Source organism: Theropithecus gelada, chromosome X (genome assembly GCF_003255815.1).
Source record: "Theropithecus gelada isolate Dixy chromosome X, Tgel_1.0, whole genome shotgun sequence".
NCBI lineage: Eukaryota > Metazoa > Chordata > Mammalia > Primates > Cercopithecidae > Theropithecus > Theropithecus gelada.
The window spans coordinates 10137153-10162309 of record NC_037689.1 but is presented as its reverse complement, the minus strand read 5'-3'; the positions used below and the strand labels follow the sequence as shown (position 1 = coordinate 10162309).

General features: G+C 51.0%; 1 protein-coding gene and 1 non-coding gene across 7 annotated transcripts in view; both read right to left on the bottom strand.

The window, feature by feature from the left end:
* OTUD5 (OTU deubiquitinase 5) overlaps positions 1-23327 on the bottom strand; it is a 35969-nt gene extending 12642 nt beyond the window's left edge. For 3 of the 6 annotated variants that reach the window (XM_025372097.1, XM_025372098.1, XM_025372095.1), the window contains exons 1-3: positions 21949-23327; positions 9266-9359; positions 81-145 (exon numbers count right to left, since the gene is read on the bottom strand). In XM_025372097.1, the coding sequence (XP_025227882.1) occupies positions 81-145; positions 9266-9359; positions 21949-22542 (753 nt within the window). In that variant the 5' untranslated portion in view covers positions 22543-23327. The remainder of the gene's footprint in view (positions 1-80; positions 146-9265; positions 9360-21948) is intronic. The other 3 variants (XM_025372100.1, XM_025372099.1, XM_025372096.1) reach the window with 2 other exon arrangements.
* A 1114-nt stretch (positions 23328-24441) lies between these two features.
* On the bottom strand, positions 24442-24548 carry LOC112616657. Its single transcript, XR_003117698.1, has one exon. It is a non-coding gene; the product is annotated as a U6 spliceosomal RNA (small nuclear RNA).
* Positions 24549-25157: the final 609 nt, after the last annotated feature.

Genomic DNA, 25157 nt, shown 5'->3' with positions numbered 1-25157 from the left:
AGATTGGAAGGTTAAGGTCTGTGTGGAGAAGAAATCCTCCCACCCCGCCCCACCCCCAAAGGCCTCCCCCATTTTCTCACCAGATAGTCCATGCAATGCTTTCGCACAACCTCATGCATGTCCTGGTCTCCATACACCTGGTCAGCTGTGGGGGCAGAAGAAAGCAGCGGCTAGGTCAGAGATGCCAGAGAAGAGCTCTGAATCACAGAACATCCTTTGGGGAGGAGGAGCTGGGGGACCAGGGAAATTCCCTTTTCTACCCCAAGGCCTGGAGAGTTCTTGCCCTTGTAGGCTAGAACGGGGTCATGGAAAAATAAGGCAGGCAGGGCCAGACTTGAAGAACAAGAGAGTGCAGGTGAGAGGAACACAGCCACAAGCCTCTTGGGCAAATGACTTTATCTAGGGTACACGTGGCCACTCAGAGAAATCAACAACATTCTAAGTTCCATAGGTTGGCCTCAAAAGCTATTGATTCCCATACCACCTCTTCACTTTCCACATGAGGAAACTGAGGTTCAGGAGGAGTTTGTGGTTTGTCCAAGATCACAAAGAGTCAGTCTGTGACAGAGACAACTCTGAATTCAGTTTTCCTGACTCCCATGAGCCAATACAGCCTTTGTAGGTTGAAAAAAAAAAGGAAAGACAAAAAAAGAAAAACAGAAAAAAAAAGGGGGGGGCCTCCAAGCCCAGTTCTGCCAGATACTAGAGAGCTGAGTGACCAGAGGCAAGTGACCCAAGTGTTCTGAGCCTCATATATCTCATCTGTAAAATAGGAACAAGAGGGATAACAGGCCAGGCATGGTGGCTCACGCTTGTAATCCGAGCACTTTGGGAGGCCGAGGCAGGCAGATCACTTGAGGTCAGGAGTTCGAGACCAGCCTGGCCAACACAGTGAAATCCCGTCTCTACCAAAAATACAAAAATTAGCCGGGCATGGTGGCAGGCGCCTGTAATCCCAGCTACTTGGGAGGCTGAGGCAGGAGAATCGCTTGACCCCGGAGGCAGAGGTTGCAGTGAGCTGAGACTATGCCACTGCACTCCAGCCTGGGCAACAGAGTGAGACTCTGTCTCCAAAAAAAAAAAAAAAAAAAGAGGGATAACCACATGGCAGGCCTTAATGGTGGGGATTAAATGAGATAATGGGTATAAAATAACTACCACTGGGCTTGGGACAGAGTAGCCACACAGTAAATCGGAATTCCTTCCTCCATAGGGAGGCCTGAATGTGGGGTACTGTGAAGGTGACAGAGGTGAGTAAAATCCTGCCCCTACCTTCGGGGAGCACACAGTCTAGTAAAAGAGATAAGACACACATGCAACTAACTTTAGCTTAACTCAGGATGGGCAGCCTGTGGCCCGAATAGTCCAGGCGTCGTGAGATTTGGTCAAACTAAGGCGAGAAGGAAACACACTCCCTCTGCTTCGCTTGAGGATCTTCACACATGCCGTTCCTTCTCTTCAGGACGCTCCTTCCATCCTCGTCAGCTGCCTACTTCTCAAACACCAATGTGTTCTTTATTTATTTATTTATTTGAGACAAGGTCTCGCTCTATCGCCCAGGCTGGAGTGCAGTGGCGCAATCATAGTTCACTGCAGCCTTGACCTCCTGGGCTCAAGCGATCCTCTCGCCTCAGACTCCCAAAATGCCTGGATCACAGGTGTGAGCCACCGCGCCTGGCCCAACATGTTCTTTAAATAGTTCCCCACTACCCAGGACACCTCTATCACCAGATTTATCAGAGGTGTGCACAGACTTCTGCCCGACTGCACTGGGCTCCCACTGAAGGCAAAGGGCAGTTCACACCAAAGTCCACCCCCAGCTCAGGGCCCGATACAGTAAAGGAAATCAGGAAAAGTTTATTGAGCAAATGGATAGGCTGGGTAAGCCAGAGAGCTCTTCTCCCTGTGAAATTAAAGTGGGCCTGAAGATCATGCAAGTCTGATTTCCACTGGTTTAGGGAATTTCCCTTTGTTTCCCCAGAGGACCACTGCTCTGATGGGATCTCCCTAGGGCACTGGGCTAGGGTCAGGTCACACAGGAACACTCCCGAGTTCTTCCCTGTCAGTCTACCTCTCTGAAGAACTGTCAGAAGAACGCCTTCCCTGCCTTCCCCTTCCTACTCTGGAGGGCTCTGTGAGAAAGGCTACTCTGAGATAGAAAATAGGGCCCATGTTTGCCTCCTGTCCTCTTGGAGGTGAAGAGACCTGAAGGGTAAGGGGGTGTGGAGGTTGTGAAGGCGGGAAGGGGGTAGCCCCTTCACCAATGTAAACAAGGATGTGGGTTCTGCGGCCACACTCTCCCCCGCCCTCCCCAGCGGCATTTCCAGCAAGTCACATGTCCTGCGCACAGGCTGGGGGCCCCCTGCTGCTGCCTTTCTTAGAAGCCAGGACCACAAAGCCCGCACAGTGAGCTGCTTGAGGAGCTATTTCTGTAGGCTGAGCTTGGGGTACTGGGAGGCAGTGCTGTTGGCAGCTGCAGTAAACAGGAACAAAGATGAGCGTGAAGGAGTTAAATAGGGGTTGGTTGGCCAGGCTCAGAGAGATAGGCTGAGGTGATGGAGAAAGCCCATCTCCTATGGAAAGGTCAGTTGTCATTTCCAGGCCTGGGAGTTCTATCTTCAAGAGCTAGATGCCAGATGCAGGAAAATGGGGGAAAGAGAGGAGACCATGGAACAGGGAAGGGATCTGGGGGAAAACCCCCTGAGGGTCCCATTTCTCTGCTACTGACCCCTTTGGCCTGGCAGAAAGGCTCTGCTGCCTCCTAGCTGTGTGGCAATGGATAAAGCCTTTAACCTCTCTAAGCTGAAATGTCCTCGTGCATAAGGTAGAGACAGTAACTCCTCTTCCATTTGCTGGGTGTTGTCAAAACTACACAGGAGGTTTGCCAAGCACCTAAGGCACAGTAGGTGGTCAAGAAACAAGAACATCATTTGTCATGACGACAATGATTCCTTCATATTGCTAGTTACCCACAAGTCAGCCAGAATGTTGCCATAACCACTTATGAAGCCCTTCCTCATTTCTGTTGCAATTGCTCAGTCAGAGGAAAGCCCCAAATGCAGACCTAGGATGCATGTCCTCTCCTGGCTCTCTACCTTTAGTGAAACCAAAGGTCCACAAGTCTACCTCTAGGCCCTTAGTTCTAACAAAACTTCAGCAGTTAAATTAATATCAAGTTAACAATACAGGCTTCATAAAACAGGGTCCTAAACTATGGACAAGTTATGACACTTCTTTCCTTATCTGTAAAATGTAAAATACCACCTTCTCTCCTCAATCCTACGACACCACTGATAGGTGATATGGTATAACATGTACCTAATCACAGCTTTTGGTGGGGAAATATATCACACTGATTATAAGGTATATCCTAAGTTTGGAATCATTAATGTGGAAGAAAATATACATCTCCAAATCAAGGAAAACAGCAATAGTAGGACCCCAACAAGGGAGAATAGGATTTCTCCAATAACATAAGGCAGGAAAAGCATCTAAGCACAGAGCTAAACACATAGGAAGCAGTCAACAAGAATTCATTTTTGGCCAGGTGTGGAGGCTCACACCTGTAATCCCAGCAATTTGGGAGGCCAAGGCAGGTGGATCACCTGAGGTCAGGAGTTTGAGACCAGCCTAGACAACATGGTGAAATCCCATCTCTACTAAAAATACAAAAAATTAGCCAGGCGTGGTGGCAGATGCCTGTAATCCCAGCTATTTGGGAGGCTGAGGCTGAAGAATCGCTTGAACCTGGGAGGTGGAGGTTGCAATAAGCCAAGATCACACCACTGCACTACAGCCTAGGCAACAAGAGCGAAACTGTCTCAAAAAAAAAAAAAAAAAAAAATTCGTTTTTCTGACTTTCCTAGCTCCACCTCTGTCCTCCAGAAAGCCCTCCTCTTCCCAGAAGGCTGGCACACAGGGCTGGGGGCAAGGCATGACTTCCCTGTGGAGGGGTCTGAGGTTGGGGGGATGACCTGCAGAGGTAGGGGAATTCAGAGAACTTGTTTTGATAGAAACTGAAACTTCTCCTGCTGACGCTGCACTTGTGGGCAATCTGCACCTGTTCTCCCTTCCCAAAGGCCAGCTGGAAGGGGGTCCCCCACCATTCTGCCTCTGTTCCCATCTCCAACTGGGCTCAGAAATCCTCAGTAAAATACTACAATTGGTCCCATACCAAAGACTTTTCACACTCCAACTCATTCTACCCTTACCAAAACACTCTTACTTTACCCAGGAGACACAGAAATGTGGCAAAGCTGGCCTGGGATCACACGTTTAGCGGGGTGAAGGGGAGGCCAGGCTCTCAAAGGGTAACTGCTGGCCCCAGCTGATATTACCACCCTCACCCCAATCTAGCCACCATCTTAGTCGCCTTACTCCCTGGGGCAGGACCTGATCTTGTGTGCCTCAGTTTCCACACCAGCACAAGCAGGAATCAGCTAGAACTCAGGAAAGGCATGGGAGTGGGCAGAGATTATAGATATCAGGGGCTGTATCTCTCCCTAGGGCCACAGAGGCCAACATGAACATTACCGTCCCCATACACACCCTACTTCTTTCCTTTTTCTGGACACACAGAGACACCAGTGTAGAAATGCACATGTGTATACACATACAGCAGAGCCTGCCAAAGATGCTCCCTGAGGTCAAATGCTCACCCAATAAATCCCACAACAGAGAACTATCACATTCAATGAGTAGATGCCCCTGCCACTTCAGGAAAGACTGAAGATAAGAGGCTCTACAAACTGAGGAAACCCCTACCCCACCAACCTCCTTTCTAGCCTCTGGCAGGGTAGGTGGAGGGCAGGGAAAATAACCAAGAGCTCTAACAGACTAGCCTCAACCTCTCTCCTCTGCTGCCTGAGAGAAGTCCTCATGTAACTAATGTAATGTAACCAATAATGTACCCAGATTTATGTTAAGAAGCAAGACATGAGAGCCTGGATTATCTTCCTATAGGGTCCTACCATTTGCTTTAGAGACATCTGAGAACCGCCTACTCCCCAGGTAGCTGCCTGCCTGCCAGAAGAGCCACAGCAAGTTCCGCTAGGGGCAAAAAGGGAAGCTAGGTGTCTACAGGGAACCTAAAAACAAACCACACAAATGTGTGTACACACAGCTGCAGAGGGAGACAGGGACCTGGTCTGCTCCCCACTACCATCCTGGTCCAGTGGAACCCTGGCCCCACTGACAACAAATCTCCTGAGGAGATAAGCCAGGATAAAGGTCTCACTTGTCTGTCAAGCAGCCGTGGTGTGACCTGGTCTGTGGTCCCAACTACCCCAACTAGCATACCCTCAGTGGGAGAGACAGAAGAACTCATCCCCCTGGAGAGTCTGGTTCCTGAGATGTGTGCTCCTCTGCTCAAGGATTCCCACTGCAAGGATGAGAAACCTGAAGGATACAAGGGAGATACAAGGAAGCTGGTGTACAGGAAATGGCCCATGGGAATCTTCTTCTTTCTGAGGCCTGGTTCAACCTCAAATACCAATGTTCTGACACTGGTTGTATGACCTAGACAGGATAGGGTCTTGGCTTTCTCTTGAGGCCTCAGTTTCCCCATTTACAAAACAATCAAAATTGACCTCAGATCCACCCCTCCTAGTGCTGATGGTCCATGTTCCAAGACCAAAAGGCACAGAAGAGTGGGCCTAGCCAATGTTTCTGGGCCTCATCATGGTAACATGCACAGCCCTTGCCACTCCCCCATGGCCCATGTAGAAACAACCATGTGGCCTCCACTCTGCCCACAGAAACTAGCACCAGGACCCTGGTCAGGGTTAGAGGTTTCTGCTGAGTCAAAGCCACATGGAGAGAGGGGGCAAGGGAGAGATGCAGAGTCACATTTCCAGGAGGAGGTTATCTGAGCATAACAGGGACAGGGTGGGCCACAGGATACCTCTGAGGCTCAGGTTCCCACCTCCCCTCCACCCAAGCCTTCACTGATGCTCATGAATCCCCAATAAGAGGAGGTGGGAGAGAACTGAGTGCAAGCAACGGATATTGGTTCACTCAGGGGAACCAATGGCAGGCAGGCAGCTACCTGGGGAGTAGGCAATTCTCAGAAGTCTCTAAAGCAAATGGTAGGACCCTATAGGAAGATAATCCAGGGGAACAGAAGGCAGAAACCCACTTGCCTCAAGAGGCCCAACAACAGAGGGCCATGTGCTCCTACTTGGAGGAGGTAAGGTCCAGAGATGTCAAGGAACACAGTCAAGGTCATCCAGCCAGTTGACAACCAAGCTAAGAAGCTAAGGATCCTAGGATCATAAAAAGAATGTGTCCTGGCCAGGTGCGGTGGCTCACGCCTATAATCCCAACACTTTGGGAGGCCAACGCGGGTGGATCACAAGGTCAGGAGCTCGAGACCAGCCTGACCAACATGGTGAAACGCCATCTCTACTAAAAAACACAAAAATTAACCAGGTGTGGTGGTGCACGCCTGTAATCCCAGCTACTCAGGAGGCTGAGGCAGAAGAATCGCTTGAACCCGGGAGGCAGAGGTTGCAGTGAGCCGAGATCACGCCACTGCACTCCAGCCTGGGCGACAGAGGGAGACTCCATCTCAAAAAAAAAAAAAAAGAATGTGGGTCCTTTGGACACCTCTAGGTTCCCAGGCCAGTTCTGGCTAATGGCCCTGAGCATGTCATTCCCCTTTCTATGCTTCAATCTTTTCACCTGTCTCACGGGATAATGATCCAAGTTTTGCAAGTGAGCCTGAAGCACCCAGCTGAATGTCTAGCACAAAGCAGGGGTCAAGGAAACAGTGCCCTCTATGTTTGCAACCCCCCAACTCCAACTCCAACTCTCTGCTCCACGTTCCTTCCACTATTCAACACATGACAGGAAGTCAGCCTGTAGGGCTTCACACTACAGCCTAAGCTGACTGCCATCTGTCCCCATCCAGGCGAGGCTGGAAACTGGGGCGGGGGGGGGGGCGGGGTGCCGGGCAGCAAAAAGCCCAGGGACAAAGTCCCCTTCCCAGGCACATGTATTTATGCACTCTGCACCAAGGAAACCTCCAGATAAGGTCTAGAGACCAGGGGCCATGTACTTCGGGGGAGAGGCCACAGGACCTCTGAGGTTTTACAGAGAAAAGCCAAAGGCAGCCCAGTCAGGGGAAATGTGTAGCCATAGTCCTGATAAGGAAAGGCCTTCAACCTGCTGTGGTCAGCTCTTCCTGTAAGTAGAGGCCCCTTATACTGAAGGCCCCAGTGGGAGGAAGGGTCGGGAGTATTTGGGGAGAAGAGCTAGATACACAGATACACACACACACACACACACAAATACTGCTCTTGATACGAGTTACTACAACAAGCCAAGTAGCCCCAAGAGTCGGGGGTATTTGGGGAGAACAGCTAGATACATACACATACACACACACACACACACACACACACACACAGAGCTCTTGATATGAGTTACTACACAAGCCAGGTCCTTACTAGCCAGCCCCGAGGCTTACCCTCAATGACTGCCCAAGACTCAGATGCCTGCTGTACTCTCTGATCCTAACTCCACCAGCAACCCTGCTTATCCCACATCCAGCCTGAGGTCTGGACACAGGGCCTCGCACCTAACAGGCCCCCACCTATTCTTTCTTTGCCTTTCTTTTGTCCAAGATGCCCCGAAACCCAGCTCTTCCTCTGGGAAACATCCCAGGAAAAACACAAACTTGAGACAGAGGGGCAGGAGGGGTAAGTTTTTTCCCAGTCCAACAGAGCCCACTGCCTGAGCCTCGTCTGCTTGGCAGAATAGAGAGGAGACCACTCACTCCACCCTTTCAACAGACACATGTGACTCTGAGGCACCACTGAAAACGGCATCTGGGTTTTACAAATGCTACTGTTCCATGAGGGTCTACTATATGTGTCAGGCACTAAAGGGATTTACCAAAGCAACTTCATTAAATCGTTACAACATTAGGGTATTTTAGCCCCATTTTATAGATGAGGAAACGGCCTCAGGAAAGAAGAGCTGCTTGCCTAAGGTCATACCAAGAATCAGGGGTGCAGCCAGGGATGGAGCCTGAAACACTCCAGCCCACCAGTAGACATGGGGGTTACCCACAGACAGAGAGAATAGCAGACCAAGAAGGAACTCAAAGAGGCATTGAGAATCAACATCATTTCACAGACGGTAAGACCAAGGCCAAGTGTCACAGCAGTTATGAGTCAGGGCCAGAACTAGAAGGTAGGTCTTCTGACTCCCAGCTCAAAGCTCCTATCAGAGGGCACTTTTCCTTGGTAGGTATCAGAGCACCAAAGGGAGGATCAGGGTCACATTCCCAGCTTCCCCTTCACCCTAGCACAGGACCTCACAACTACTTGTGGGGTCACAGATTCAGAGCCAAAATGGCCTCAAAGATCCAGCTCAGACTGGATAACTGATGGTATTAAGGCATTATTAATTCTGTTAGGTGCAGTAATGGCATTTTGATTAAGTTAAAAAGAAAAGAGTAAGTCTGTATCTGTCAGAGAAACATACAGAAATATTTACGAATAAAAAGATCCAATGTCGGGGTTTTGCTTTAAAAATACTCTTCTTTCAGGGGAGTGAGAAAGAGTGGGCGGGATAGTGATGAAACAAGGCTGGCCACGTGTTGACTATTTTGAAGCTGGATGATGGGTACATGAGGGTTCATCATTCTACTTTTATGTAAGTTGAAAAAAAAATTCTATGACATAAGAAATTTGTAAAGATCTAGTTTGGTAGCCCCCATATACACAGATTGAGGAACAGAGACCCGCAACACACCAGAGATGGGATCTGGGTATAAACCTAGGGGTCATACAGCCAGGGTGGCAGCAGTGTGCTATGGTTAAGAGCATGGGCCTCAGACTAATCTAATGCAGACACTGAATCCCAAGTCTACCACTTATTATTTTACTCCAGACAAGTCACCCACCATCTCGGAGCCACTTTTCTCATCTGACAAACGGAAGCAACAATAGTCCCTACACTCACCTAGCTCAGGGGGGAATCAAAGAGGTTTCCCTGTAGCACCTGACAGACCAATGTGTCCCAAAGGATATTATTTTCTTTATCACTCTTCTTGCTGTTATTATTCATATTAATCTTGCACCACTACAACGTCTCAAGACCCACGGCTAGAGGTCAGATACCAACTTGGAGGCTGGAGCCTGGAGTCCCTAAAAGATTAGCTAGCTCTGCCTCAACCCTGTCTCAGGGGCTATTCCTGGTAACTGGGACACAGCTTAGGGGCAGCCCTAGGCCCTTAAGGACTAAGGCAGAGACTCACCTACAGCCCGGAAGAGACAGGCGCCATCCTCCTTCATCTGCTTGATGATGAAGCCCTTCTTGTCTCGTAGGGCCTTTTCAAACCAATGCTCCTGCTGGAGGGAAGAGGTGGGGGTCAGCAACAGGGAAAACCTACACTCCATCCCCAGGGCCCCGACCTCAAGCTCCCGAGAGGCCTAGGTCATTGACAGAGAGGACGCTGGCCAAGGTAAAGTTCTCAGCCCTGTGTGACCACTCCATGCATGTGAAGTAGGAGACTCTTTTAGGGAATCAGTTGCTGAGTGAAACTAAGACTTGCTTCCAAAAGGGTCCCAGGTGCCCTGAGAACAGTGGCCCCATCTGCCTTATGACTTTTGCTGACCTTGCAGGGCCTGGCCCAGGGAGCCACATTGCCCCAGGCAGCCAGAGACTCAGACCCAGCAAATGCCTGGGTGGAGAATGTGGCTCTACCTTAAGGAATTTCATCTAGGAAAGGTGGTGAAGAGGGAGTAACTGGCAAGAGCCTAGATCCTGAACCTGACAAAGGGCTAGAGGATTCCAAGATATGCTGTAGGCTGGGCGCGGTGACTCACGCCTGTAATCCCAGCACTCTGGGAGGCCAAGGTGGGTTGATCACCTGAGGTCGGGAGTTTGAGACCAGCCTGACCAACAAAGAGAAACCTCGTCTCTAATAAAAATACAAAATTGGCCGGGCGTGGTGGTGCATGCCTGTAATCCCAGCTACTCGGGAGGCTGAGGCGGAAGAATCACTTGAACCCAGGAGGCAAGAGGTTGCAGTGAGCCGGGATCACGCCATTGCACTCCAGCCTGGGCAACAATAGTGAAACTCCATCTCAAAAAAAAAAAAAAAAAAAAAGATATACTCTAGAAGGCAAAAGTGTGCAAACAATATTCTCATCTGTGACTGAACACATTTAACAGATAGATATCTACACACATATACATATGTATGTATACAAACACACATACACAAAATTGGGAAAGCTAGACAGCAAAATATTATCCCTAAGTCCTGGTGTTACCAGCGATTTCACTGCACTTTCCTTTTATAAAGGTACACTAAACCCAAAAAGCTTTGAAAATCAAAAGCCTTTAGCGAATTCATTTGGCATCATAACCTGACCAGAACTGACAAGAATCTATCCCACTTGGGGTGAATATTCAAATATTTCAATGCAGAAAACATACAGGTGTTTGATTATGAGGTGCTGCCTCAGACCCTGCTGGAGGTGTTACGTAATACAAAGTATACACACCAGGTGAGTTTCATAAATTCCGAATTTTTCCTAAATTCCAAAGCACATCTGGCACCGTGAAGGTTCAACTTAAATGAACCTGTACAAATGCATATTTTTGGATTAAAAAAAATAATGACCACATAACCTCTTAAAACATAATTTTCATTTCAAAACAAAACCAACCAGAAGCAGCAGACCTTTCCTGGGCCCCTTACGCCCTCTGCTGGCTACCAGAAGCAGCCAGCCTGACCCAGCAACAGGGCTGCAAACTACAGGATCCCAAGCCTGCTCGTTGGGAACACAGGCCTGCCCAGGAATTTATAGGATCTGGGGTATCAGAGACCAGACATAGGGGCCCACCTGTCCATAAGGCCATTTTTCCCCAGCTCAGGCAAGGGGTGGAACCCATCCCCTAGGAAAGCCAGAGGAGAAGCATCTCTGGCAAAGTTGTAAGCACAAGGTTTGGAAGGCAAGAGCTCTGGATTCCAACCCCAGCTTTGTCACAAACTTGCTGTCCGATATCAGTCTCAGTTTCCTATGGAATGGGGGATATGTTGATCTACCGGACAGAGCTGTCAAGAGGTTCAGAGGAGTTTCAGGACCTAAAGAAGCTTTGTAAATAACGTACCATATACTGGGGGAAGTTGTCGCCAGTCACAGAAGGGGAAGAGATCAGCACGGAGATTATGTACAACTGAGAGGCCCTCAGCAAATCCTAGGTGAGTAGCAGGACAGGAGGGGAGGAAGAGGTGACAAGAGAATACCCAGCCAGCCCGGTCATCAGGGCCCACACCCCAGGAAGATGTGGCTGGATTTCTAGAGATGACAAAGGCACCTGGAAGCCCTTAATGAGCTTCCATGCGCAGCACAAGGACTTCTGTTTGTGCACAACATTCCAGTGGTCCAGGTGGCCCTCCTTGCCCCTGAGCCTGTGGATTAACACACTCCAGCCAGTTATGGCCAAGTCCATCCTGGCCACACAGGGTCAGCCATCTCCCAGAGTCATGGGCCTGCCCCAGCCAGGGGTCTCCAGCAGGGATGGTGCAACCATAACTATAGTCCCAAACCTGACACAAGAATGGGTTCTTAAAAAAGAACACAGAAACTTCCTGCCTTTGGAGAGAGGGGGAAAAGAGAGGCGAAAAGGAGGTCAAACAGGAGAGGGGCTCCTACTTATCCATCTAAGAAAGATTTACCAGGTAGCTACTCAGTAAGATACCGGGCTGGGCAGTGAGGACAGTGAAATGAATCAGACTTAGTCTCCACTCCTGATAAGCTCACAAACTATTTAGCAGAGGGGCAGGGAAACAGGTAACCACCACAAGGTATGAACAAGGCTGTGAAAAAGGTAAATACCAGGTGTTGTAAAACAAAAAGAGGCTGGGCACGGTGGCTCTCGCCTGTAATCCCAGCACTTTGTGAGGCCGAGGCAGGTGGATCACTTGAGATGAAGAGTTCAAGACCAGCCTGCCCAACATGGTGAAACCCCGTTTCTACTAAAAAATACAAAAAAAATAGCGGGGCATGGTGGTGCACGCCTGTAACACCAGCTAATCAGGAGGCTGAGGGAGAAGAATCGCTTGAACCTGGGAGGCAGAGGTTGCAGTGAGCCGGGATCCCGCCACTGCACTCTAGCCTAGGTGACAGAGCGAGACTCTGCCTCTGCCTCAAAAAAAAAAAAAAAAAGAAGAAGAAGAAAAGAAACACAGTCATTAGGTCAGGCGTGGTGGTTCACAACTGTAAACCCAGCACTTTGGGAGGCCGAGGTGGGCAGATCACCTGAAGCTGGGAGTTTGAGACCAGCCTGACCAACATGGAGAAACCCCGTCTCTACTAAAAAATACAAAATTAGCCGGGCGTGGTGGTGAATGCCTGCAATCCCAGCTACTCAGGAGGCTGAGGCAAGAGAATCGCTTGAACCTGGGAGGTGGAGGTTGCGGTGAGCTGAGATCACACCATTGCATTTCAGCCTGGGCAATAAGAGCAAAACTCCGTCTCAAAAAGAAAAGAAAAAAGAAAAAAAAGAAACACAGTCATCAAGGCTAGCACCTGAGAGGAGGTGCCACCTGACCAAAGGATTAAAACACCAAGACCTCCAAAAACGCTTGCTAACTGGGTGAGAAATGAAGTCACTTCTGCCACGAAGTACCAGGGATGCCTGGAGCCCAGCAATGAATTCAGTAGAGCTAAAGTTCTGGGTAGTACTAGGCAGGTAAGCAAGGAGGGCCAGGAAGAACGATGAACTCATATTAACTGAATACCTGCCCCATGCCAGATGCAAAGGGTGATGTCACCTCATTTAATTGTCCTGACCACAGCCCAGGTGGCAGGAAACATTACCCTCACTTTACAAAGGCAGAAAGGAGGCCAGACATGGTGGCTCACGCCTGTAATCCCAGCACTCTGGGAGGCCAAGGCGGGTGGATCACCTGAGGTTAGGAGTTCAAGACCAGCCTGGCCAACATGGCGAAGCCCAGTCTCTACTAAAAATACAAAAAATTGGCAGGGCGTGGTGGCGTGTGCCTGTAATCCCAGCTACTTGGGAGGCTGAAGCGGGAGAACTACTTGAACCCGGGAGGTGGAGGTTGCAGTGAGCCGAGATCGCACCATTGTACCCTAGCCAGCCTGGGTAACAGAGCAAGACTCTGTCTCAAAAAAACAAAAAACAAAAAAACAAAGGCAGAAAGAGAAAGGAGCTGGAGTTTGGATACCAGCAAAGCCTAGTATAGAGGCAACAGGGAAGGCTCCCATGAGCCACAGCATAGAGGACATAGCTCTCAGCCCATCCATGGAGTATCCTGGTTTGTCTCTAAACATGAAAGAGAACTGAATAGCCCCTTGCACTGCAGGGTGTGGGTCCTGGGGCAGTCAAACTGGCATCCAGGCTTGGATCTAGAGGCTGGACTGCTAGCCACCCACTGACTTTGGCATCAGCAGCCTGAAGAGTTTGGGCTCTGGCCCTTCTCTTTCTCCCTTTGGGGAGAAAATGTTGCTCAGGAAGGGCTGGTAGGGGTAGGGGGTAGGGGATAGCTCAGCCATAGATAAGTTTAAGCTCCAACAATGCCCTGGTCTGAGGAGATCAAGTCCAGGCTGTGAACTGTGGGAAAGTCCCTCCATATCTTTGAGCCTCCACAAAAAGGCTGAGTAAAGCTCCGTAACACCAGAGGATCCCAGGAAATAAGGCAAGATTCTGTAACCTAGAAGTCTAAAGGCCCAAGTGAAGTTGGAGCAGCAGGCTGTGGAACCCAACTGACTTAGGTTCTAATCTAGCTCCACCAATTATTAGCTATGTGATGAACTGCTCTGAGCCAGTTTTCCAATCTGTGAATGGGGATACCAAGCCTCCCAATAATAGGGATGCTGGGCAGACTCAAATATTACAGGGCTTTGCCCAGTAAGAGACCACTTAATGAGTTCCCTTCCTTTCCCCAGGAAGGAAAAAAGCCTCTCTAGTAGGCTGATTAATAGCCACGCAAAGATATCAAACCCTAACCCCCCTGGAACTTGTAAATGTTACCTTATAATGAAAAAGGTAGAGCCGGACATGGTGGCTCATGCCTGCAATCCCAGCACTTTGGGAGGCTAAGGCAGGTAGATCACTTTGAGCTCAAGAGTTCAAGACTAGCCTAGGCAACATGATGAAATCTCATCTCTACGAAAAATACAGGCCAGGCATGGTGATTCACGCCTGTAATCGCAGCACTTTGGGAGGCCGAGGCAGGTGGATTGCCTGAGGTCAGGAGTTCGAGACCAGCCTGGCCAACATGGTAAAACCCTATCTCCACTGAAAATACAAAAATTAGCCGGGCGTGGTAGCAGGCGCCTGTAATCCCAACTACTCAGGAGGCTGAGGCAAGAGAATTGCTGGAACCTGGGAGGCGAAGGTTGCAGTGAGCCAAGATCGCACCACTGTACTCCAGCCTGGACGACAGAGCGAGACTCCATCTCAAAAACAAACAAACAAACACCAAACATTAGCCAGGCATGGTGGCTCGCACCTGTGGTCCCAGCTACTCGGGAGGCTGAGGCTGGAGGATCACTTGAGTCCAGGAAGTGGAGGGTGCAGTGAGCCAAGATTACACCACTGCACTCCAGCCTGGGTGACAGAGGCAGGCCCTGTCTGAAAAGAAAAGAAAAGCCCGGGCACAGTGGCTCATGCCTGCAATCCCAGCACTTTGGGGGGCTGAGGCAGGTGCATCACCTGAGGTCAGGAGTTTGAAACCAGCCTGGCCAACATGGCGAAACCCCATCTCTACTAAAAATACAAAAATTAGCCGGGAGTGATGGTGGGTGCATGTAATCCCAGTTACTCGGGAGGGTGAAGCAGGAGAATAGCTTGAACCCAGGAGGCGGAGGTTGCAGAGAGCCGAGATTGTGCCTGGGTGACAAAGCGAGACTCTCTCAAAAAAAAAAAAGAGAAAATAGAAAGTGTTTGCAGACGTAATTAACTTACATTATTAAATCTGGAGATAGGGGGGTTATCTTGGAGTATCAGGTAGGACCTAAATGCAATCACAAGTGTCCTTATGAAAGAGAGACAAAGGGAAATTCAATACAGACAGAAAAGGAAACCAAATTTACAGAGAAGGCGATGATGAAGATGGAAGCAGAGATTAGAATGACGCAACCATAAACCAAGGAATGTTGGCAGCCACGAGAGGCTAGAAAAGGTCTAAATTCTCCTTGAGAGCTTCCAGAAGGAGTGTGGCCCTGCCAACACTTTGATTTGGAAGCAGTGAAACTGATTTTGGTCTTCTGGCCTCCAGAATTGTGAGAGAATAAACTTCTGTTTTTTGTTTTGTTTTGTTTTTCTTGAGACGGAGTCTCTCTCTGTCGCCCAGGCTGGAGTGCAGTGGTGCAATCTCAACTTACTGAAACCTCCACCTCATTGCAACCTCCAATCCGTCTCCTGGGTTCAAGCAATTCTCTGCCTCAGCCTCCTAAATAGCTGGGATTACAGGCACCCGCCACCACACCCAGCTAATTTTTCTGTTTTTAGTAGAGATGCGGATTCACCATCTTGGCCAAGCTGGTCTTGAACTCCTGACCTCATGATCCACCCGCCTCAGCCTCTCAAAGTGCTGGGATTACAGGGGTGGGCCACCGCACCCAGCCAACTTCTGTTGTTTTAAACCACCTAGTCTGTGGTAACATTTGTCACAACAGCCACAGGAAACTAACACACCCCTCTTGGTAGCACTCCTTGGTGTCTGTTCCCTAGTGCCTCAAGGATGTGAGACAACATGGCATGGATCCCACTCTGCAGGGTCCACCTGCCTACCATCCTCCAGAATAGGAGGTCAGAATTAAGGCAGCAGGGGCCTGGAATCTCCCTTCTCAGCATGGGAAACTACTGACCCTGCCTATGGATGGATGAGCTGCCACTGAAGCAGGAAGGGGGCAAAAGATGGCAGCAGCAGTGGCAGTTCATGGACAGATGTCTTCCCTGAGCCCATGGCCAAGAGGTGTTTAGCATTCTGGGACTCACAGCTCTGTCCCAGCAGCCCTGGTGCCAAGACCACCCCCTCCAGCAAAGCACCCAGGAACACTAGCCTGGCTCCATGGACAAAACAGGTGAGCTGGGCACGGTGGCTCACACCTGTAATCCCAGCACTTTGGGAGGCCAAGGTGGGTGGATCACGAAGTCAGGAGATCGAGACCACCCTGGCTAACACGGTGAAACCCCGTCTCTACTAAAAATACAAAATTATTAGCCAGGCGTGGTGGTGGGCGCCTGTAGTTCCAGCCACTCGGGAGGCTGAGGCAGGAGAATGGCGTGAACCCGGGAGGTGGAGGTTGCAGCGAGCTGAGATGGCGCCACTACACTCCAGCCTGGGGGACAGAGTGAGACTCCGTCTCAAACAAAACAAACAAACAAAAAACAAAAAAAAAACACAGGCAACCCATCCAACGAGAAACATAGACACAATACTCTCTAAGGACCAACACAAGCCCTCCAGGGCAGAAGGGGAGAAGCCCAAGGCACCAACATTTGGCTAGGCCACTGAGGGCAGGGGGATTAAAAACCTCCAAGATCGCCCGGGCGCGGTCACTCACACCTGTAATCCCAGCACTTTGGGAGGCCAAGGCAGGCGGATCACCTGAGGTCAGGAGTTCAGGAGATCAGCTTTGCCAACATGGTAAAACCCCATATCTACTAAATATATAAAAATTAGCCGGGCACGGTGGCGGATGCCTGTAGTCCCAGCTACTCGGGAGGCTGAGGCAGGAGAATCACTTGAACCCAGGAGCCGGAGGTTGCAGTGAGCTGACATTGCGCCACTGCACTCCAGCCTGGGCAGCAGAGCGAGACTCCACCTCAAAAACAAAAACAAAAACAACCCAAGATCCTGTTATTCAGTAATAGAAAGGAATGAAGTACTGATACATGCTACAACATGGATAAGCCTTTAACATATTATGCTAAGTGAAAAAAGCCACATAACAAATAACTGCATATTCTATTATTCCATTTACATGAAACATCCAAAATAGACAAATTAAGCCAGAAAGTAGATTAGTAGTTGCCAGAGGCTGGAAGGGGATGAGGAAATTGGGGGATCATGGCTAAAGAGTGCTGGATTTCTCTTTAAGGTGATGAAAATGTTCTAAAATTGACTGTAGTGATGTGATGGACGCACCGATCTGTGAATATACTAAAAGCCACTGAACTGTACACTTCAAATAGGTGAATAGCATGGTACATGAATTACATCTCATTAAAGTTGTTAAAAGAAACACACCCAAGGGCTCAGCACCAGCCAAGAAGGATGCTGAACACTGCTTGAAATGTCCTACCACAACCCCCAAAGGCCAAGGGGTCCCACTTAAAACTTTCATGAAGGGTGAGGGGAGTGGCAACAGGGAAGAGACTATAACTTGCTTCAGAGCAATGAGTCCAACCTCCCTCCTCACCACTACCCATTTCATGGAGGGAGAAACCAAGAACCAGAAAAGGGAACTGGCTGAAGACCACACAAAAGCTTACTGCAGAAACAGGACTGAAATCCACATTGCCTGGGAAAAGACCCCTTCCTGCTTTCCCACCAGCTAGCTACCCAATTCCAGTTGGGGTAAGAAGAACCCAAGAAATCAGCAGGTTCCTAGATGCCAAATGAAGGGCTTTTGCTACCAAAGATAGGTTACTAGGAGTGGACAAAGGCTCCTAGGAAGAACGAAGATGAACCTGGGGCAAACTGCCCATTCTGGGCAAGAGGAAGAACCAGTCAAGGTCCAAGGTGAGCAAGATCAGATACACCTGGGCACGGACAAACTTTTGCAAAAAGGGCAGCTGAGGGGGGAAGTAGTTTACCTAAAGCTATAAAGCAGGTAAGGAGAAGGTGCTGAAGTCTGGAAGGTGATGAGAGAATTGAGGGATGATGGCTCAAAGCTTGCCTTGCTCCAAAGCCCCAACTCCACACACAACTCTACCTCCACACCACTATCCAACAGGCCTCCTGACAGGAAATCCCACTGAGCTTGTTCATTACAACAGGGCTGCCCACAAAAAAAGGCTGTTCATCCACCGTGAGCCTCACACAAAACAGGCTGCTTGTCCTGCCCACCAAGCTTGGATGGCTGAGAGGGAACAGAGGAGCCAGGATGAGAGGGAAGAAACCCAGTTCCTCCTCAAAAGACATCCACCATTCTTTGCCACCTCCAGGTCCAGAGAGCTTTGGACTGAGTTCCCTAAAATCCCAAACAACACCTCACCAGCATCTTGCCTGGCCAGTGAAGAAACTGAGGCCCAGAGCGCATAGGTAGAACCTACCCTGCTTCATCCAAAGCCCTGAAAGACCCAGAGTTGGAACCCAGGCATCAACTATGGTGCCACGCTCAGCTTTTTCCACCACCTCAGTTCACATGCCCCTTCTCAAAGAGTTCTGTGGGGTCTCCAAACTCAGGATGCTTACAGGCCAACCTTTTCATAGAGCAGACTCTCAGCAAGACAGCCATGCCTGGGAACCCCTGACATCACCACCCACCCAGCACCTGGACCCCACGGTGCCAAAGACTCCTAAAGGAAGTAGGGATACAAGAGAATCAGGACAAAGAGGAAGCCCAAGTAGTCAGAACCCCAGAATCGCCATCCAGACTCCCTCTTAATGACGCCTCTCTTCCCAAGGGATCCAACTGACCTCCAGGCTACAAACACCCCTAGTGATAGTTTAGGACCAAGACTGGGGTGGCAGGAGGAATCTTCCCTCTTCTCATCCCCAAAAGTTCTCAAGTTGGACCAGGTGAGGCAGGGAAAAGAGGATCACCTTATTTGTCCCAAAAAGTGTGGGGACAGAAAGCCTCTCCTGTCATTGGGAAGGGCAGGTTTCATGAACCCACAGAACTTGATTTTCATATTCTGTTTTTTAATTAATAAAGATGAGGTCGGCCGGGCGCGGTGGCTCACACCTGTAATCCCAGCACTTTGGGAGGCCGAGGCGGGCGGATCACAAAGTCAGGAGATCAAGACCATCCTGGTGAACACGGTGAAACCCCATCTCTACTAAAAATACAAAAAAATTAGCTGGGCGTGGTGCCGGGCACCTGTAGTCCCAGCTTCTAGGGAGGCTGAGGCAGGAGAATGGCGTGAACCCGGGAGGCGGTGGAGCTTGCAGTGAGCGGAGATCGCGCCACTGCACTCCAGCCTAGGCGACAGAGCGAGACTCCGTCCCAAAAAAAAAAAAAAAAAGATGCGGTCTCACTATGTTGCCAAACAGGTCTTGAACTCCAGGGCTCAAGTGATCCTCCCGCCTCAGCCTCCCGAGTAGCTGGGACTACAGGTATGGGCCACTATGCCCGGCTTACTCCCATGTTCTTATGGGGACAAGTATAAGAGAGGGACTGCAAGGGGCATAAGGAGGTGTTTTTGAGTTACCATGGCAGCACAGGATGTTCTTTCTCTCTGTCGATGGAACCAGGGATGTATGGCTCCCTGTTTCTAGAGAAGGAAAGAAACTACCCAACCACAGAGAGAAGAAATAACTGGTCCTGACCCTTGAGTACAGATGGCTTATCGTGCCAGAATTAATGATGGGAGGAAGGGAACAAGAACAGGGAGCTCAAGACAAGGCTTGGGGCCCCTGTGAAGTACAGAAAGATTTACCTGAGCCAAGGGGAAAAGGAATGTGGGAGGAGAATTTCCCCAGAGTGGCGATGTCCCAAACCCCTTTCCTGTCCCTGGGAAGAAAAAAGCTTGTCAAAAGCAGTTCAAAACTTATTATATGATCTAGAGGTGAGAAGCAAGCATAGCTAGGTCAGGGAGAAACTCTGAATCGCTCCTGGTTTCAGAAGGGAGGCTCCAGACTCCATGTCCCCAGGACCTGACAATCTTCTCATAAAAAGTAGGAGGATCTTCTTGGCCCTGGCCACGAGGGAGCTCAGGATAAGGGGTTCATATGACCCTGAAGAGCATCCAGGTCCTTCTGTCCAATGGGAGAGGATGACCTCACGTTCCTCTCCCGGTACAAAAAAGAATGCCTGGTGTGGTAGCGGGAGAGCCTCATGCCCAACTGGGAGCCAGGCCCCAGTCCCTAAGGCAAACGATATCTTGTCCCAGAGAGGAAGCTCGGGCCCAGACTCTTTTCCTCAGAATCCTGCTCTACTCATGTCCCCGAAAGGAATTGGGAATCTGAGGCCCAAGTCCCCGAGGCAGGAAATCTTACATCCCCAAATGACCCCTATGACTAGGGTGTATGTATGTTGTCTGAGGTGAGGTGACAGTACCCTAAGGACAGGTTCAGAAATCAGGTCCTAAGGTGGGGAACAGGCCTTCGCACACCTGAGGTAGGATTCAAACCCTTGGAGGTAGACTCAGGACCCTGTTCCACAGGAATCCTTTATCCATGCCCCAAGGGAAGGGTCTCAGGGCTCAGGTGTCGGGGGAGGAGTCCTCCTGTTTCTCAGGGGTACACCTTAAGTTCCTTGAGGAGGAAGCTCAGACCTTACCTCTAGACACACAAGTCACCAGGGTATGTATGAGTCTCCCGTCCCTGAAGGAAAGCTCAAGTGTCCTTGGCAGAGTGGGTCTCAGGCCCTTAAATGTAGGCAGAGATCTGTAGGGAGGCCCCAGACATCATCTCTGGGATCCCATGTTGCCCATGTCCCCTGAGGAGTAGTCTCAGGCTCAAGTTCCCAAGGCAAGGGTCATATGTCCCTGACAAGAAGCTTAGGCCCAAAGAGGGGAGGGCCTCAAACCCCTGTTACAAAAGGGAAAATGAGATACTGTATCCCCAAGGTATGTTTCAGTCCCTTATAATTGGGGTAAAAAGGTCACATATGCTTGTGGGGTAGGGAGTCTCGGACCCCCAAAACCACTCAGACACTAGTCTTGAGAAGAAGAATCTCCTAAGGCTTCACCTTGTCTGAGACCTTTGCAGCAGAACACCACGCCCCCGAAGAGGCCTCAGACTCGGTCTCTAAAAACCTCAGTCCATAAGCAGGTGGATCTTAGGCCCTAGGATCCAACGCTGTGAGTCTTCATTTTCCTGAAGAAAGGTTCAGGCCCCTGGTGGGGGCGCTGAGGGCCCATCTCTTCTTACAAGAAGCTTAAGATCCTGAAGAGAGTCAGGGCCTTGTCTCCGAAGAGGTAGGTCTCAGCCACTGATAGGAAATGCAGACCTTTGTCACTCAGAAAGCGGATGAGTCTCTTGTACTCAAGTAAAGCTGCTGGTCCTTGGGTGTTGGTTTCGGTCCCTGTCCCCAAGGGCAAGGGAATCATATATTCCTGCGAAAAGTCTTACATCCCTGGAAAAAGCTTAGAAGATCCCTGTCCTTAAAGGGGGCGTGTGTGTGTGTGTGTGTCAGGACCTTGATTCTACAATAAGGACTCTCAGGCCCCTGAAGACAGACTTAGGACCCTTGAGGTCTCCGGTCTGGCTATTCAGTGGTCCTGTGCCGTGTTACCTAGTGAAGCAGGAGAGGACTGTCCTACATGCAGAGTGTCTTAGACTCTTGAAAGGGCTTAGGCTCCCTGGGGATGTTCAGACCTGATCTCTGAGGTCTCCACCTTATTTGACTTTCCTGGAGGAGGAATCTCAAACTTCTATCCCAAAGGAAAAGAGCTCTTAAGCCACTGAACACAGACCTAGGTCTTTTGGAAGACCTGAGACTCCTGCTCAAGAGGGGCGCGATCCTACCTGTGTCTCTTGGAGAATTCCCACCTATTGGCCCTACAAGATGAGGTCCCAAGGACTGAAATGACGATTACAGACCCTAAAAGAGGCCTCGGATCCCATCTTTAAGTCTGCCACCTTATCGTAGGCCTCTAGCCCCAAATCCCTGGAGAGGAAGAAAGAAGGCATCTCACACCCCTACCACCAGAGAAGACTGTCAGGCCCAGTGAAAACGCCTAAATCCCTTGGGGCGATCTCAAACAGCCTTCCTTGAGTCTCTTCACAGTCTGGGGGTCCCATCTGCCGTAGCCGCCCACCCCTCATCCCGCAGCTCTTACCTGCTCGACAGTAGCAGGGTCCATAGCCTCGATGCGTGCTGCAGCCGCCTCATACTCGTCCTCACTGTTGTAGCCTGCGCCGACCTCCTCACGCTCGGGACTGCCCCCGCCAACCGCGCCAACCCCAGGAGCTTGACGTCGCCGCTTGCTGTGCCCAGGCCCGGAGCAGCAGCCGCCCACGCCTACGGCACCACCCACACCCACCACCACGCCCGCGGCACCCACACCCGCCGCCGCTGCGCCCAGCGCGTCGCCGGGACCGCCGCCGGGACCACCTGGGCCCCCGCAAGGAGGTGGAGAAGCCTGTTGTGGCCGGGGACCCGCCACTGCACCAGGCGGCACGGCCAGCGCCCAGCGATGAAGTGCGCCCGGCGGTCCTGGTAGCGGGCCTTGAGGCGGTGGCGAAGCTCGCGGACGGGCCCCCACGACGCCGGAGTCACGGTCGCGATCGCCGCCGCCCACGCCCGTGCCGCCGCCGCCCACGCCCACACCCCCGCCGCGCCGCGGCGCCGGGGGCAGCGGCCCGGGCGGCGGCGGCTCGTTGGCGGGGTCGGCGTCGGGAGGCGGCGGCTTCTTTTTGGGGAGTATAGTCATGGCTGCACCGCCGAGTACCCCCCAACAAACCCGGCGCGAGGCACGCCGGGAGAGAACCCGGATGAGGGGGGCTAGTGTAGTGCGCTAAGCACGACGGGAACGGCGAAACCCGGATAAAGGGATCGCGGCACCGGTTCGAGAACCCTCGGCGGCGGCGGCGGCGGCGGCGGCGCGCGGGTCACGCCGGGAGGAGAACCCGGATGTAAAGTCCAAGATGAAGGCAGTGCGGCGAGTTTGTCGGAACCTTCTCTCCAAGTCCAGCAAATTTATTGCTACGCTTGTTCCTGCCTTCTGCTTCAAAGGAAACAGAACCAAAACAAGCACCTCTTCGCTCCGCCCCCTCGCAGGTTCTTGCACTACCGGGTGGGGCCCCGGGACGCTGCGCACGCGCGCCAGGGCACAGCCCCGCCCCTTGCTCGGAAGTACGTGGGCAAAATCGCCGCCGCAGCCACAACAATTGCGAACACCAACCAATTGAGCAGCTGCGTGGGTCCTCGACGACGCCCACGGGCCAATCACAGGCGAGTGCTCGCCCTCCGGTGCCCTCCGTCTCAAATTTCAGTCAAAGTCGACACCCTGGTTCCCAGCCTTTCTCCCCGTCGGTCCCGTCTTGCTCTTCACTTTTCTCCCTGAAGCTCTGACTCGCAGTCGTCGGTACTGCGGACGGACAGTGTGGCCTGTCCCACGTACGACAGGAAAAACACCTCCCCTCCAGGCTTCCAACTTGAACGCTGTCAGCCGGAATGACTGGAAAACATCAACACTCCCAGGGCATAGCATTCCCCTGTAGCGTCACTTCCGGTCCCACCCACCTACAAATATTCTTCCGGGGAGGCGGACACCGCTTCACCCCGGCAACAGCCTGAGTTCTGCGGTGATTGGCTAAAAGACGCCGTCACTCGCGTCATACCGACCAACCTTGGGACAGACAAGCACCGTGGGGACAGTGGTTGTTTGGGAAACAGACACGCCTTCTCTGGCACCACAGTAGTCTCGCCCTCGCGTTGACCTCCCCGGCCCTACGGCTAGTGCGCAGGCGCGGCCCAGCCTTTTTTTTTTTTTTTTTCCCCTCTAATCGAGACGGGGGTCTCACTCTGTCGCCCAGGCTGGAATGCGGTGGCGCGATCATAGCTCACTGCAAACTCCAACTCCCAGGTTCAAGCGATCCTCCCGCCTCAGTCTCCCGAATAGCTGGAACCGCAAGCGCGCACCACTACGCCCGGCTAATTTTTTTTTCACTTTTTTGTAGGGACAAAGTCTCGCTATGTTGCCCAGGCTGATCTCCAGCTCCTGGGCTCAAGCGATCCTCCCGCCTCGGCTTCGCAGAGTGCTGGGATTACAGGCGTGAGTCACCGCGCCTGGCCAAGCCCAGCCTTTTTCTAAAACTGAGTTTGCTTGGGTCGATCGAGGTTTATGAATCAGCTCTGTCACCATTCAGCGTCTCGAAATGGGGTTGGCAGAATCCCTGCTGTTGAGTAGCTGGAGAGCTACACGCTAATTCTAGCTCTACCCTTCCTGTCTGATTGATCTTTGTCAGTCATTTAACTCCCACCCCGTCCTCAACTTTTGTTATTGTTGTTGTTTACTTTTTTATAGAACGCTTCGGCCCGGCGCGGTGGCTCAAGCCTGTAATCCTAGCACTTTGGGAGGCCGAGACGGGCGGATCACGAGGTCAGGAGATCGAGACCATCCTGGCTAACACGGTGAAACCCCGTCTCTACTAAGAAATACAAAAAACTAGCCGGGCGAGGTGGCGGGCGCCTGTAGTCCCAGCTACTCGGGAGGCTGAGGCCGGAGAATGGCGTGAACCCGGGAGGCGGAGCTTGCAGTGAGCTGAGATCCGGCCACTGCACTCCAGCCTGGGCGGCAGAGCTAGACTCCGCCTCAAAAAAAAAAAAAAAAAAAAAAGAACGCTTCACGTATTTGCGTGTCATCCTTTCGCATAGTGCCATGCTAATCTTCTCTGTATCGTTCTAAGTTTAGTATATGTGGTGCGAAGTGAGCACCCATCCTCAATTTCTGTTCTATAAATTGGCAATGATAATTCCAATCTGAGGATCAGAGATTAATGCTTCTGAAGGGCCTGGTGTTGTGCCCAGCACATAGGAAGTGTTCAATAAAGTAGTCTGCATGGTGGTGCAGTGGAAGGATCCTAGGCTTTGGAGCCAGAAAGACCTCAGTTCCAGGCACAGATGGACCATTACCAACTGTATGATCTTGAGCACGTCATTGTGTTGCTTTTGAGATTACCCATGTGTAAAACGGGAATGATAATGCCTGCCCAGACTACCTCAGGGAATGGTTATGGGGTTCAGATGAGCTGATGAACCAAGAAGGTATTAGGAGTTCACTTCCAGTCTTAGGAGACAAGCCATACAACAGGTTGACTGAAAGAGACCATGGGAAAGCTGTTTTGAGTATAGCCTTGCCTCCCTTCAGATACTAACCCTAGTTGAAGTTCTTCCCTGAAAGGTGTAAGTAATAAATGGGTTCTAAGTAGTGTTTTCTGCTCATGAGACTTAATGGGAGGAGGGGACTTTCATGTTTACCAGGCCTGTTGTGTTCATGGCTCTGTGCCAAATGCACATTATCACATTGAATCTTCTCATGATCAT